Source organism: Coffea eugenioides, chromosome 11 (genome assembly GCF_003713205.1).
Source record: "Coffea eugenioides isolate CCC68of chromosome 11, Ceug_1.0, whole genome shotgun sequence".
Classification (NCBI taxonomy): Eukaryota; Viridiplantae; Streptophyta; class Magnoliopsida; order Gentianales; family Rubiaceae; genus Coffea; species Coffea eugenioides.
This window is the reverse complement of record NC_040045.1, coordinates 25,211,024-25,227,217: the sequence shown is the minus strand read 5'-3', so window position 1 is coordinate 25,227,217 and position 16,194 is coordinate 25,211,024. Positions and strand designations below refer to the sequence as shown.

General features: G+C 34.8%; 1 protein-coding gene across 2 annotated transcripts; it reads right to left on the bottom strand.

The window, feature by feature from the left end:
• Window positions 1-3,441: 3,441 nt before the first annotated feature.
• LOC113753148 (F-box/LRR-repeat protein 20) lies at window positions 3,442-14,822 on the bottom strand. Of its 2 annotated transcripts, XM_027297246.1 has the most exons (5): window positions 14,599-14,822; window positions 8,436-8,468; window positions 8,239-8,313; window positions 5,723-6,130; window positions 3,442-4,700 (listed from the first exon to the last, which is right to left on the bottom strand). In XM_027297246.1, exons 4-5 carry the CDS (start codon window positions 6,102-6,104, stop codon window positions 3,811-3,813), a joined length of 1,272 nt encoding a protein of 423 aa, XP_027153047.1. In that variant the 5' UTR covers window positions 6,105-6,130; window positions 8,239-8,313; window positions 8,436-8,468; window positions 14,599-14,822; the 3' UTR covers window positions 3,442-3,810. The 2 variants fall into 2 exon arrangements, with proteins under 2 accessions (XP_027153047.1, XP_027153048.1); XM_027297247.1 differs by lacking the exons at window positions 8,239-8,313; window positions 8,436-8,468.
• Between the last annotated feature and the right edge of the window lie 1,372 nt (window positions 14,823-16,194).

Genomic DNA, 16,194 nt, shown 5'->3' with positions numbered 1-16,194 from the left:
TGAGCAAAATTTTGGCTTATAAGTCACCCATAAGGTCAACCTGAGCATCCCTATATAACTAAGTCCCAAATCTCTCACAAGTCACACACTTATTTCTGTTTTCACTCACTTATCCCACGAAAGAAAAATTGGGCAGCATTTCCTTTATATTTATCAATTTTTCCAGCCATTTCAAGGCTTTATTTTTTTCCTCAAATCAGCCCAACTCAACCACCACAAGTAAGATTATAAAGATAGTTCTTAATCTAGACCATAAACCATTCAAATGTAACTCATTCCTAGCAAATAATCATCAGAATACCAAAGGTGGAAAATTTCTAATAAAGCTGGAATTTCCTCTTTTAAAGCTAAAAAGTCACAATAAGGCTACTAATCACCTCACAAATCCATATCCAAACTCAATACCAACATATTATAGATAAACATCATAAATCAAAGATGAAAAATCACAAACCCTAGCTGAAATTTCACCAATCTTCATCAAAATTCCAAATTTCAAGTCATCTTCACCATAACTTGCAAGAATAAGAAAGAAAAAGGAAGTTGTTCATCTTATACCTTCTTGAAGAAAGTGAAGAACCAAGGCTTTCCCTCCAAAAAACTCTCCACTCCAAGCTTCCTAGCTCCCTTGGTGCTAGTTTGTTCGGTTTAGTTTTGTGATTCCAACTTAGACAAGGCAAGAATCAAGGTGGAAATGGAAGTTTTCTCCTCTCTTTTCCTCTCCAAACTCACGGCCAAGATGAAGAAAAAAGTGAAGGAAAATTGGTCCAAAAGAAAGATAAGAAGATAGGAAAATTTCTTGGTCAAACTTGCTTGAATCATTGACACTTGTTAAGCCAAGATTTCTCTTCTTTTTTTCTTTTCTTTCCTTTCCTTTTGGCCAATATTTTCGGCCAGCTTAGGGTTAGATTAAGGAATGATTAAATGAGATAAAAACAAGGAGATTAGGATAAGAAAGTATTGATCAAATGATGTACTCAACCGGTAACAAATGGTGCACGTTGGTTCAAGCCTATTTTCCTCAACTCTCTTGTACTTTTGTCTTAACTTATGATTCACTAACTTATTATTAGTACTTCTAATTACACACTTCTGCTTACCTAATACTCACTCTCATCCACTAATTTTAGTACACACACCTCACTTACTGATCACACTATCAAAATGCACAAAAATCTTAACTTACTTTACCTATAAAAGTAAAAGTAAAACTCTCGATTCTATTATTTATTACAACTATTAAGAGAGCTAATTAGTAGTAAAAGGAATTATAAATTAATTTATTTAAAATAAAAGAGGATTACAAGAAAATACAAGCAAATTTTCAAGTTCTCACACATACGATTCAGGTGAAATCAAATAGATATATACATGGATTTAAAAATAGAAATCCATTTGAACACATAATCAATGAGGGATGAAAAATTTTATTTTGTGAAATGTAAGGGACATAAAAAAAAACTTATTTTATGAAATGTGCGGAACTATGGATCGAATTATGTAAATTTTGATTTGATAATTTTACCCTTAAAAAATGATTACATGCACGTGGTATATTCTGGCCAAAAACTGGTCCAAAATCTAAGTAGGGATCAAATTTGACTAATGTGAATTTGTAAGGGATGAAAAATTACACTTTTAAAATTGAGGGACAAAAGGTCATTTTGCAAAATGTGATGGATGATTTTTCCTTTCAATTATTGAAAAATCATTCAAGTTGAGATCCAAATAAGGAATGATAACGGAGCGGGTGCCCGTATCGTCCCACAAGATAGTAATAGGGTGCAGGTGGAACGAGGGAAAGGGTATTTCCATCCCCGCCACTAAAATAAATGAAAAAAAGTAAATATTTATATGTAATTTTATATCTATATACATACACACATTATAACTACACATCAATAATATGTGCATATATATATATATTATAATTTGAGAAATAAAAATATCATAAGTTTTATGATAAAATGATGATGTGGCTATTTTTAGTTTATTTGAAGTTTTTTACATATTGAAAGTTGTTTACCAGAAAATAAAAAAAAATATGATGATTATAAGTTTAGAATTGCTATTAAATGTGGAGAAATGAATTAAAAAGATCAAAATGATTTTTATCCTCAATTTCACCCTGAGTATTTTGCTAAAATTCTGGAGAAATTATTTACAAGATTGCTATTGAAATAATTTACAATATTGTTATTGATGCTATATATGCAGACAAATAATGTCAAAATAAAATTTATTATTAATCAACCACAGGGCACCCGCAGGGCATAGGACCAGGGTAAGGAAAGTATGAGATTTTAGAATATGCGGTAGCAAGAAAAAATTTTAGAACATCGGGTGGGGGAGGGGGGAGGGGGGAGGGATCCTCTCCTCACCTCTGCCCCATTGTCATCCCCGGTACAAGTAATACAAATGCTGCAAATTCACTGAAGAAGGATTTATCTGACCTCCCAAGCGATTGTTACTATAATTTGCATATTAATTTGTGTCAACATAACCTTTTTCAGGATCAGGGAAAGGCCATTATATAGATCAAGTTTCACCACATGGCCTATATGCAGCTAACTCCTTCGCATGAACAACAATCTTCTCCTTTCCATGATGACAAATGATTTCATTTATCAATTAGGTTTAATCTAAACTCGAGAAAAGCGCTCCCAATCAACGTAGCTAACAAAAATGTATTCCGCAGACGAAGAGAAGAAACTCAAGCAGTGGAAAGCTTCCACAGAGACGAGCCATGGCTGTTTTGAACAAAACAGAATGTAAGCTGGTATTTGCGTACGACTAATCCTAACAAGCCTTTCCCAATGTTTATCGATTATTTTCTAAAAGACCGTTTCTCTTTTATTGTCATCGACGATTATGCCGGGCATTCACACAAGGGGGACGCTTTCCAATTCAAGAAATACTTTGTTTTTTACATTGCACTTCATAGTTCAAATTCAAACTTGATAGTTAGACAACCGTGCATAGATAAACAAGTAGTAGATAGATTGTAATATGTCAATCGGTTAATCATGGTAAATCTCCTTGCACTAATCATTATACCTTTTCTTTAGCATAATGCATAGTGATTACCTCAGATTGTTTCCCTACACCCCAACATGCATCAAAATTTTATCATCCAAGAAGCACATAATTTATCAAAGTACAGTATTAACCGTAATTCAATTATTACAAGCTGAACATCGGGATTATCAATTGAGATTTTGCCTGACAAACACGACTATCTTTTGGTATAGCAAAAGAAAACCAATTCAGGCAGGTACAGCACAGGAATCAGAAATAAACTGGTTGTCATGTAAAGACATTTTTGTCAAACAGAAATCATGTTTAGAACAAAGGTGAATGAAATATCCAGTAACCAAAGCTTGCAAGGTTATTTATCATTGTAGACCTTTTAAATCATACAGTTCTTTTACATCTTGATTCTAAGGCGACAATACTCCAACATTAAGCCTTGGTGGGAAATAAATCCAAGAAAGATCTTTGCTGGATAGGTTGCAAATATATTACAGAAAATCCTTTACTCAGATTTCTACTCCTTATATGGAAAGAATATACCTCAACATTGCAAATCAGAAGATCAAGACTAATTTAGAATTGTTTTATGCATATTACAGTAAGGTTGGACAATAAACTTAAGCCAAAAGCACTAGACGTTTAAAGCCACCTTATACCAAGTGAAACTCAAAGTGTCGGACAGATGAGGCACAACGGGAGATCTCTAAAATCTAGTTAAGGTTTCTCAAATATTCAATCAAAGTTGTAACACCAACACCAGAGTCCTTAGTTTCCAATCTAGAATAACACCTCAGGCTCAGTCAAACTCCCAGTAAAGTTAACTTTACAAGTTTCAGGAAACTGCAATCCGGCCTGATCACAATCCGCTTTAGTAACATGAGGGCATGACCGTACATCAAGATATTTGAGAGAGTTGCACGACTTCAATAGATTGCCAATCCCTACTACCGTGATCTTTGGACAGTTACTAACCTTCAAAATCTTCAAATGAAGCTCGAAGAGTCCACCTCCAAGTCCCTGAAATGCAGCATCTGTCGCCTCTTCACAGCAACCTATATCAAGCATCTCAAGCTTCTTGCAATTTTGAAGTATGCACTCTATGGAAGAATCAGAAATGTTTAAACACCAATCCATCCTAAGATTCTTAAGACTGTTGCTACAAGCAACTGCCAATTGCTTGAGGGACTCGTCAGATACGTCGCGGCAACCACCAATTATTAAATTCTGAAGATCCCCACAGAAGTTGGCCAAGGATAATATGGATGCATCTCCAACTTTATAGCAGTCCAACAACTTCAATGTCTTCAAAGAAGAACAAGCTTTAGAGACACTAGTTACCCCTATATCACCAACATTGCTGCATTTGTTTACATCTAAGTTCTTCAGCCTCCAACAGCCTTGAACAAGAAGCACAAGACCAGAATCGGTTATGCTTGAGCATCCTTGCAAACCCAATTCTTCTAGGTTATTGCAGTTGTCAGAAAGAGTTCTTAACAATGAATCCGTCACAAATCTGCAGCCAGAAAGATGTAAGACTCTCAGGTCACGACAGCCCTGAGCCACAGCAGACAACCCCTCGTCTCTTAGTTTCCTACAATATGAAACATCTAATGACTGCAGATAAGGGAGATTAGCAGCGATTGCTTTCATACCTATATCTGATATACCTGAAACACAAGAGAATAAGTTAAGCATTATAACAACAATCATATTACTCTTCAATGTTTAACAAAAGTTTGGATGTTTTGATGTTATTAACACCAAAAAGAGGAAGAAGGAAAGGAGCAGGAATGAGACAATGACAAAACAGCTTTCCCATTTTCCATTTGCACCATAAGGTTCATGATTAAGTAGAAAAAAGACTTTCGTTCCCAACAAGATCTCCGATAGCACAAATTGCCTAACTATCAGTATAAAGAAGCAAGGTTGCACTAGATCAATTCCAAATCCCTTATTCTCATTATATTTAACTGGCTAATTCTACTGTTTTAGACTGATTGATAGCCATATCCAAACATACATATTTGTGTGTGTATGCATCTACATTTCAAATACACCTATTTGATCGTAACAAATGCGAATAATGAATAACTAAGAAAAATAATTGGCATCACATTTAACAAGGCACATACCCAATGAAAGAAATTGCCAAAAGTTATCACCCATTTTCAGCAACTTTTTCCAGGAACTCAAGCATGTTTCCGTCCAAATTATCGAATGCATTTTATAATCATTGAAACAACATTTTCCATGCATTAAGATAGGAACTTTATCATCATGCATTTATAATTTCAACTCAAATAATAATCTGAAATTCCCAATCAATTCAATAAGGTAAACACAAAGTTATCTATAATGATATTTTGGTATTCCAATAAAAGCTGAGATTTTCGCAGCATGCTTAGCATGACAACAAAAAAAATGAAATCATTAAATTAATTTTATCTATCACCTATAATAAGGAAAACAGCATCACCACAACAAAAAGGAAAATTACAAATTTGAGTTAAAATTTTCAATGAATTTGTCAAAATTCAGGGAAAAAGGAATACCAAATTGAGGAAAACCATCATTTGTTCAGTTTTGTAAAAGTTTAAGAAAATCCTATTAAAAAAATTAAAGTCAGCAACTTTATGTTCCAGCAAATTCAGAACTTACACAAATAGAAAGGTCAAAAAAATAAAATTACCTTTACAATTCTGAAGAATGAGGATTCTGAGGCATGAGAAAGCCGTGGCAATTACGGAAAGATCAGAGTCAGTGACACCAGGGTAGAAAGACCTGGAAGTGGACTGAGAGAGATCAAGTTCGACCAAACGAGTGAACCGAGCCGCCATTCTCCGGAGCATGTGGGGTCCGGCCCGAGCACAAAGCTTGCGTCTTTCGGTGCTTTGCAAGTGAAGCCATCGTTTACAAACTAGTCCAAATATCTCCTTATCTTTGTCGTTTTCCAGCTTAAGTAAAATGGCCCGAAGCTCGTCATCGCCTAGGCTGTCATTTATGCACGGAATGGAGCCATTTTGATGTAAAAACCCGACATCGGCCCTACTGGTGGCAGAGAAGACGGCCATTGTGGTGAAGGCTGGGAATTAGTTCACTGTAACAGAGTAGCAAGAGTTTAATACGGCGTTCGAAAGAGTATGGGCAAAACTTCTAAAACACCGTTGAATGAGTGGTTGGTCACTCGATCAATTGGTGATAGCATTCGGTTGTCTCAATAATGTTGGGTAGTTTGGCTCAAGGTCCACATGCAAGCTATGATTAATTGATTAATTGATTATCCCTTTTTTCTTAGAGAGGGAACAAGCTGATGGTTGCCAACTTATATAGCACATCCTTTATCCTTTACACACACTAGATTAATCAATTAATGAAGCTATGATTAATCAATTAATTATCTCTTTCTTCTTAGAGAAGGAAAAAGCTGATGGCTGCCAACTTCTATAGCACATCCTTTACATCCACTAGAAAATTTAGTTTGCTGGGGATGGGGTGAAATGCATACGCATGTAAACTTTAGAGACAACATAAAACTTTTTGAGAAGTTTTGGAAACAAATAGCTTTATATAAATAAATAAATATATGCATATAGGAATTTTAAAAATTTTCATAAGTTTTAAAAGGAGAAAGCATGATTTTCTAGAACTTGGGTAGCAAATAGTTAAATATATATAGGGAACTTTAAAACTTCTCAAAATTTTATGAGAGATAGTATGTAATTTCTTGAACTTGAAAGGCAGTGGCCCCTCTGCGCCTCCCCTTAGTCCATCCTTGCCAACATAGTGAGTACTGTTGAATTTGACTATATTTTGAACACACACAATGAGTTGTTGAGGGTATATGAATGGGATGGGCCAAAACGCACAGTCTCATAACATTACTTTTCATATAAGATTAAGCAAGTTCTTCCAATTTTTGCATGCTTAACAAAATCTCTAACACTACTTGGTAGTCTTTGAATCCATCAAATATGGGAAATAAACAAAATTATTTTGTTCTTGACATTATTTGTTGTTGATGGTATACTGTGTAGTATTAATATGTTAAATGTTTTAGCATGTTATACTCTTTCTAGATGTATAGACCTAAGCTTTCAATGATAAAGATATCTTGCCCCTTCAATTTAGTTGTATGATGAAGTTTTGTTGTGTTGAATGTTTTGATATATTCCCCTACTTTAATCTAACATTTTGCAAAATAACTTTACACAATATTCCAATTTTGACTAATTATACATTTTCAAAATAACTTCATACAATATTCAACTTTTGACTAATTATTCCAGTATTTTGACATACAAATTACGAAATACATGGAGCTCATGTGCTTCCTGGTGACTTTTAATTTAACAAATTAGATAATAGTTAATTATCCAAATAAATTATGCTAAAAAATATATACAGTTCTCATATGACACTAGTTCATATATTTTGCTCTCTGGAATTCCTCATTCTTTTCCAAGAAATAGTAATATGTTATGGTAAAACTTTTCAATATAGGATAGGTTTTTTTTTCTTTTTTTAATAGTAAAAAGTTTTATAATTATAAGAAAATAAATAATAGGTTGAGGGGAAAGGGTTGGATTGGATGGTAAGGGAGGAAAAGATTGTAAGCAGGAGGTCCTACAGGTTCAAGACCTCCCACTAAAACAAACAAACAAAAAAAGATTTGGGACTCCCAAGAATTAGAAGGTTTCAGTTCAAATCTCCTTGCCCCCTCCCTACTTCTTTAATCCCACCCTTCTCCTACGGAAAAATTTTTTACAAACAATAAATAAATAGATAAATAACAAGAAGAACTTACTTAGGAAAAATATAATAGCACAAGAGGGAGATTGATGAAATTGAACGTTCAAGGAGTAAAGTGAAAAGGAGATATTAACTTTGGAATAACCCATATATCTATATGCAAATTGTTACAGCAAACGCATGCAAGGCACACATACTTGGTGCATGCTTGTGGCATATTGAGCTTACTATTTTTTAAATAAGATAACTATTCGTGGTACATTAATTCTTCATTTTTTGCTTTTTTCATCAAATGAGATGATACTTTGCATTCGTGGCGCTTCTCCAATATTATTGATTGTTATATAAATAGTGGGATACAATTTAATGCCTTCTGAATACACCACGTTATATAGTAGGAAGACATCAAGGTTTTTAGTGATGAAGACAAGTGGGAGAAATTGAAATCATTCATACCTTTTCAAAAGCGACCAAGCTAAAGATCTTTCTTTGTCTGTGAAATTATGGACACCAAAGGCATCAGCATATTGTCTGAAGAACGACAAAACCAAGAAATTGAAACATAAGTTCCAGCTTTCAGAAGTCCTTAAAGATGTTACACGATGAACTATGCAAAGTAAGCAAAAAAAGGACTTGGTAGATGGATTCCTCACCATTCTTGGGCATAATTCCTCAACGGACAAGTCCTGCATAAAACAGGCAGCAATAGACATTAGTATCCTCAACTCAAATCTTCTTTTTAAGAAGCCAAGGAGGCCATGGTCTAGAGGCCAAGGTTGAGGATCCAGAAATTAGAGTACTTGAGTTCCAATCTTGCCTTTCCCTTCTCAAGTTAGCTAAAATGGGAAAGCTCTAAACACAAAGTTTTTAAACTTCATAGGTGAGATGTGTGGAAAGAAAAAAATCCAAAGTAAATAAAATGGAAAAATAAACTAAGAGCTCAAGAAAAGCCAAAAGAAAAATCTCAAGAAGAAATGAGAAAAGGGAAATATATCATTTAAGGTATAGATGACGAATGCAATTTAAAAGTGATTCTTGTAACTACTACCTTAAAAAATTCTTGCAATGTTGCCATCATTCAAGAGTATAACGAATATACCATAGCAAAAAGGAAAAAAACGAATTTCTAGCAGCTGTTCTTAGAAAGCATCAAAATCAAATAAAGCATCCATAAGAACAAATGCAGCGAGATATGAAGCAAAGCCTTTTTTGATAGATATGAAAATTATATGATTTTATCACAAAACATCATTCTGTTCAAATACATCCATTTATCTTGGTCGTTGGCATTTTGTGCACTTAACTGCTGATGCTCAATATTGCCCATCCCTTGAAATTCAACTTTTACCAGGATGCTTGCCAACTGTCCAAGTAAATGTTGCAACAGGGATGGACATACTTGAAGTTTACCTATATACTTGGACATACTTGAAGTTTACCTATATAATTGGACATTTACTGTCCAAGTAAATGTTGCAACAGGGATGGACATACTTGAAGTTTACCTATATACTTGGTATTGCTTAGGCAGTCAAAAACATATAATGAAACAAGCATCATGGTAATATTTCCATTTTTTTCTGCTCTAAAAAAAAAGGAGTTACCTTGTTTTAAACCTTAATAACTTCTAGAAACCCTTTGTGCTTGCAGAGAGCCTCAAACTATTGTGTAAAACCCAAGACTTTCTTAATTTTCCTTCATGTTTCAAAGGTTTAGTTCCGATAACTTTTTCTATCAACCGAACAATAAACGTGGCCAAGCAAAGATTGTCAAAAACCAAGATTCCAGCAAGATAATTGCGAGGAAAAACAGAAGAAGAAGAAGAAGAAGAAGAATCTAACAAATAAATTGAAAGAACATATATGCAAACATTAGGGGAAAAAAAGAGAACAAAACATGATAAAACAACAGAATTCTTAAGGATGTTAGCACAAAAAAGACATTAGAGTGATTTGTTTATCTCCTATTTCACTATGCAAGAGTATCAATGCCAGAGATAATGAAATAATTCGTGAGGTTACGAGCCATATATTAGTACATTCCTGGTCCAAAAGTTTCACAATAAAACTTGGTTTTGGAAGATGAATGCAATCTATTTGACAAATATAGCAAGTCAAATTGTATCAATTAGCTACTTTTACCCATGAAATTTAATCTTTTAACCTTTTAAATGAAAAAAAAATAAAACTTATCACACAAATCAATTGAAAATGTGACGAAAGCAAAATTTAGAAGCTTCAAATAATATATAGGTAAAAAAAAAATAAGATTGGCCTAAACTGGAATCAGCAACCATAGCTATGAGAAACATACCCTTGATCAATTGCAAAACAGAAGATGTATTTAGCAAATACATTGAAAAGAAAAAAGAATAGGATAAGGAAAAAGTTGAAACATAAAAAGAATTGCTATCCTTCCCAAACTTATGTTTACCATCTAAAAATCTACAATGCCCAAGTAGCAATGTTTGAGACCATGCCTTAGCTGCCGTGCACGAATAAACTTGTGACAAACAGGGCATGCTTATTCACCTTTAGTACTCTACCTTGACAGCATTGCATATCCTAGAAAATTACTAATTGTCCACATCAATGCCACATACAACTGAAAATTCTATTTTTTGATGCATCATAAGTTTGAAGACCTACATCCCACAACTCAATCAGCTCTTCAATCAGAAGTTGTAGATATATATATCAATGTTATTTTCAGGAGAATACAGTCCAAGTATCAACAATGATAACATGAAATATGGTTGTTTCATGCACATCCATGGAGGTAAATTGTAAGGCACCAAGACCACGGGCCTAGTACTGTGTGAAGGATTCATGTTTCTAAATTGATTAAATTCAACAGATGCTAACCCCAATCTGACATTTCGACAATCTTTAGCAAATTCTGGATCTTGATGGTCAAGAGTTTGCCAATTTATGAATATAATAAGTCCTGTATTGTACTTTTCACTTTTTCTTGAAAAATTCATCCAACTCTTATTATACTCCAATAAGTTTCAGAAAAAATGAAAATTTGTAACATATTAGAAAACTACTGCATACTTGCATCACAAACATGTCGGCATATGATGTAATAGTCATAGATATCAATTTCACTAATCATTCTTAGACAATAAAGAACAACTAAGTTTGTATGGAGTACTAGCCGAACTGAAAATTTGAGCTCCTTCCAATATTACCAAGAAGCTTTACCTTCTAATCTGATTGATTGAAAAGAAAATGCACAAAATCATATTATAGATTGATAACTAAACGAAAGAGTTTCATAAACATAAACATTTATAAGCAATTTCCAGTACCACTATATATAGTTCAATCTCCAAAAAATTGAATTATCATCTTGAGGTATAACGGGTGTACATAAAAGAAAAAGCAAAAAAAAAAGAAATTACACAAGTACAGCAAGTGCCATTTTAACAATCATCATGTATGTAGTTATCCATAACAAATGAGAACATATATTAATTACCATATCCTTGCTTTAGTTATAGAGCAACTCTTAATTTAATTCTTCTTGCTACTAACTTTTCAAGTTCTACTAATTCTTTTTCTGCTCACCTTTCTTTTCTATTTTAACTTAAAGCAGCTTTGATATATGCTATGTATGTAAGATGCACTTTGCATTAAAATCCTACAGGCAAAGCATTCTATATCAAGTTCAATACCAATAATGCAAATGTTAACAAGTCAAAAACCAAGTTGACACCTCAACAAGTAGCTACTTGCACATTTTCCAAAGGGTGGAAATCAAGTGCTATTGTGGCATCAATAAAAGACTACAGGCTCTAATTAAGCTTTACACTGACCACAAGACCATAGGACCATAAAATTTTAAGATTTGGGGTTTTTAGATGAATTTGAATTCTAAGGTTTTCATAAATATTATATATGTTTAGATGTAGGCTTGACATAAGTAATAACCAATCAAGAAGCTCATAATCTAACAAAATTACATAATATCATTTTATTACCGTTTCAAATATGTTCAAGAACTAAGTAGGAACCTTCCACTGAAAATGCACAAGGATTCTATATTTAAATAGACTTTTCATAGACCCATTTCTTATGTTGTGTAAACAAATTGAACTAATAACAATTCTTTAATCTTAAACAAAGATATCAATATTGGTAATTGCTAAAAACCAAATCAACTACTAAGCTTCTTGGTAAATCCACTAGACACACTTAAAGACATCATTAGCAAGAAACCTGGTTCCTTTGAAAATGTATAAGGATTGCATACATGAATAGACTTTTTATTGACCCATTTCTTTATATTGCGTAAACGAATAGAACTAACAACAATTCTTCAATCTTAAACAAAGATATCAATATTGGTATCAACAATTGCTAAAAACCAAATAACTACTATGTTTCTAGGCAAATCCACTAGCCACACTTATAGTCTTTATTAGCATTTCGCAAATTACCAAATGATAAAGCGTTGTAGAATCAGCACATATTTAACATACATGTGAACCAAAAAATTCTCAAGAAGCTTGCAAATGGAATACCTAGCAAGTAACCTTAGCCCCCTTTTTTTCTCATCTCAGAATCAAATTTAATTTACTAATAATCAGTTTTTATTTGAGAGGAACACAATAGAAATTAAAAATAAAGCAAATAAAAATCAGAAACATGACGATGCTAATTAATTTTAACATGAACCTACATATTAGGGATGGGTGGGAAAGGACTAATAGTGAGACCGTCGAAGCTGATTAAATATTCCGAAAGTGAGGGTTGAGAGAAATACAAAGAGGACAAGAAAATTCTCCACAAAAATTTGATCCTTTGTAATGAAGAGAGGGGATTGAGGTGATGAAGTAAGGTTCAGAGTAAAGGCTGGCTAAATTTTGCAATTGATGGGAAAATTTTAACCCATTCTAATCACTAGAAAAAGGGGAAGCTAGGTTAGATTAAGAGAGAAGAGTGGGAGAGGAATAAAACCTATTAAAATTTTTAGCTAACCTATTGCCCACTAGGGATGTAATCGAGCCAAGTCAAGCTCGAGTATTGCTATACTCGAGCTCGACTCGACTCATTTATCCCTAGGCTCGAGCTTGGCTCAAGCTTGATCGAGTACAAAAAATCGATACTCGAAACTTGACTCGAGGAACTCGCTTTAAACTCGAGACTCGACTCGATAAGGCTCGACCTTTAATCAAGCCTTATCAAGTCAAGTCTAATCAAGCTTTTTGACTCGACTCGACCAAAAAATGAGGCATATAATCAAGGTGATGTTTTGGGAAGATCCACAGGCAAGCAAATAGGTATCAGTTGGAGTAAATGACGCATAAAATCCATGATTCATTGATACAAATACAACCAAACGTATCCACATTCTACCTCCCACAGTTAGCATCTTTAACACCCCTAAGTCCTGCGAAAGTACCCAAACTAACCAAAATTCCCCACAAAATTCCAAAACACAGCAAAACATGAGCTGAGCCACCAGATTGAGAGACAAACAATTATCTCAAACAGCCACAATATCCCAACTACCTCAAGCTCAATTCAAGAAACCAATGCCAAGATCTATCCAGAAATTCCTTTTCCCCACAAATATCACTAATTACTAACTAAAGAAAGCTGATTTAAACAAGAACATGTCAGAAAAATAAATTCCTGGTTCAGAAATGGTTTGTCTTCTAATCTTGAGTAACTCGTTGAATGTCTAGTGCCACTTTGCATTTTCTTGACAAAGATTCTGCCCGACTGGATTCAGAAGACATGAAGGTGGTAAGACATCCAAAACAACAAAGTATGGTCTAAGAAGGAGCAGAAAAAGAAAAAGAATAAGCAATGAGAGGCATAGATGGAAAATTTCTGGAAAAAGAAAAGAAAAATCAGCAAAGAAATTGTTACAGTTTTATAAATAACATTAATAAACTTGTCAATTCATAAGAATGAGAGGCATGGATGGAAAATTGAAGATAAGAAAAGAAAAAAATTATTCCATCAACTATCTGAGAAATTAATAGAACAAAGGAAACAGACCATGCGGGACAAGTATAGCAGGTTACACAAAATAATTAATCACAAAAATTGGCTTAAACTTATTTGCATGTATTGAATTAACTCTTAATCTAGACCTAATGTAGGTTCATTCCAACAGTCTGGTAGACCTGAAGATCAACCATAATATCCAGAAAACAGGGGCCCTTGCAGGCTGGTATCTTTTGTTTTAGTGTTCCTTCCAAAGTTTTTTGCTTCCATAAATTTTGTTACATAACTAAAGCAGCAGTATAGTACCATTCCACTAATATGATGCATATCAAGACCACTATCCAAGAGCCCCTCGGCCAAGTTAGCCAATGAGTAATTTAATGAAGACAACCAGGAAAGAATCACAACCAATGCAAAAGATTTTTGCACTCGAAACTCTTGTCTCATTGCATGTTACACCAGATGACCGAAAATTTTCCAGAAATTAATTGGTTTAGCAATTGTACAAAACTGTGCTCCAGCACTATTGCCACGAAAAGTACATTCTGGAATCAACTTTATAAGAACTTTGACCTCAAACATAACATAAAGAAATACTTCAAATACACAATAAACATGTCAAAATTGCAAAGTTCCAGTTCCAGTGTTACAGATGCATGAATCAGGGTCCCAGTTCCAGTGGCTCATAATTGCAAAGGATACCAGAAGAGCTGCGGCGAAAATTACCAAGACACCAACTTTAAGTCTTTAACAAACTCAGAGCCCATAATATTTGTCAGGGGGCATCACAATATGATTGGAGTAACCAGATGCGGTAATCAATTAGACTACATTAGAGCAGAGGCAGACATACCAGTAACCAGATGCGGCGAGCTCACTCTGTAGCGATGGCGATGGAGTTTGACAGATGCGGCAAGCAACAGCGTCGGCGACGAACGAGAGACTGAGAGTAACGGAGAATCGGAGATAGAGTTTAGATCTAAATCACTCGGAGTCAGTGGTTGGTAGGGATGTACCTCGAACAGAAAGTGAATTTCTTCTCAACTTTCTTCGTGTTCGAACAGAGAAGAAAGTCTGGAAATTTGCACAATTTTTTAATACACTTTCCTCTTTTCTTCCCTTTTTTAGACATTTTTTTTATTTAGGTCTTTTTACAATTATGTTATTACTTTTTTACCATTATGAAATTTTATTTATAAAGAAAAGTTTATTGTAAGTTCCGTAAAACTTATATCCATAATAGTCATTTTATAATTATAATACATATATATTAGTTAAATACCCCCAACTCGACGAGTAGCTCAATAAGTCTCGAGCCTCAAAATATTGGCTCGAAACTCGACTCGATTCACAATCGAGTAGCTCGAGACTCGGCTCGAACTCGGTCAATTCGAGTTCAAGCCAAGCCGTTGATCGAGCTACTCGCGAGCTACTCGATTACGGCTCGACTCGCTTATATCCCTATTACCTACTATAAGACTCGAGTTTTACTAGCAGCAATCTGAAAACTATTTTGGCAATGTTCACAAAAGAGTCAAAAACCGCCGGTTTACGGTCTAAGCGGTTTTTCACGGTTCGTCCGGATCATCCGGTTTTTAACGATTAGCTTCAGACCGGACCGATAACATGTCCGATTCACGATCCGACCGGTTGAACCGGCCAGTCCCATCTGGTTCTGAAGACATTGATTTAAATATAGAATCCTTATGCATTTCCAGTGGAAGGTTCCTACTTAGTTCTTGAGCATTTTGAAACGGTAATAAAATGATATTATGTAATTTTGTTAGATTATGAGCTTCTTGATTGATTATTACTTATGTCAAGCCTACATCTAAACATATATAATATTTATGAAAACCTTAGAATTCAAATTCATCTAAAAACCCCAAATCTAAAAAATTTATGGTCCTATGGTCTTGTGGCCAATGTAAAGCTTAATTAGAGCCTGTAGTCTTTTATTGATGCCACAATAGCACTTGATTTCCACCCTTTGGAAAATGTGCAAGTAGCTACTTGTTGAGGTGTCAACTTGGTTTTTGACTTGTTAACTGTGGAGGCCAATTGTGGATTTGTCCACCTCGGCAACCCCTCACCTCGGCAACCGTCTTGGGGAGCAGGGGAGCCTGGACTCCCTGGTGGTCAAGAGGGTGTTGGGATGTACCGGGAGGGGCCTCCCCAGGATTCGAACCCTGGTCCTTATGGTATAAGGGTCTTGGGATTGAATGCCTGGTACCAATTGCGCTATAGATGTACCGGGAGGGGCCTCCCCAGGATTCGAACCCTGGTCCTTATGGTATAAGGGTCTTGGGGTTGAATGCCTGGTACCAATTGCGCTATACATCTATAGCGCAATTGGTACCAGGATAGCCCAACACCCTCTTGACCACCAGGGAGTCCAGGCTCCCCTGCTCCCCAAGACGGTTGCCGAGGTGAGGGGTTGCCGAGGTGG

Excerpts from the sequence above, each read along its gene's own strand:
- LOC113753148 (XM_027297246.1), bottom strand. The coding sequence starts at position 6,104 with ATGGCCGTCTTCTCTGCCACCAGTAGGGCCGATGTCGGGTTTTTACAT. Across the intron at positions 4,701-5,722 it reads CATTCTTCAGAATTGTAAAG|GTATATCAGATATAGGTATG; the intron begins GTAATTTTATTT and ends CTTGTGTTTCAG.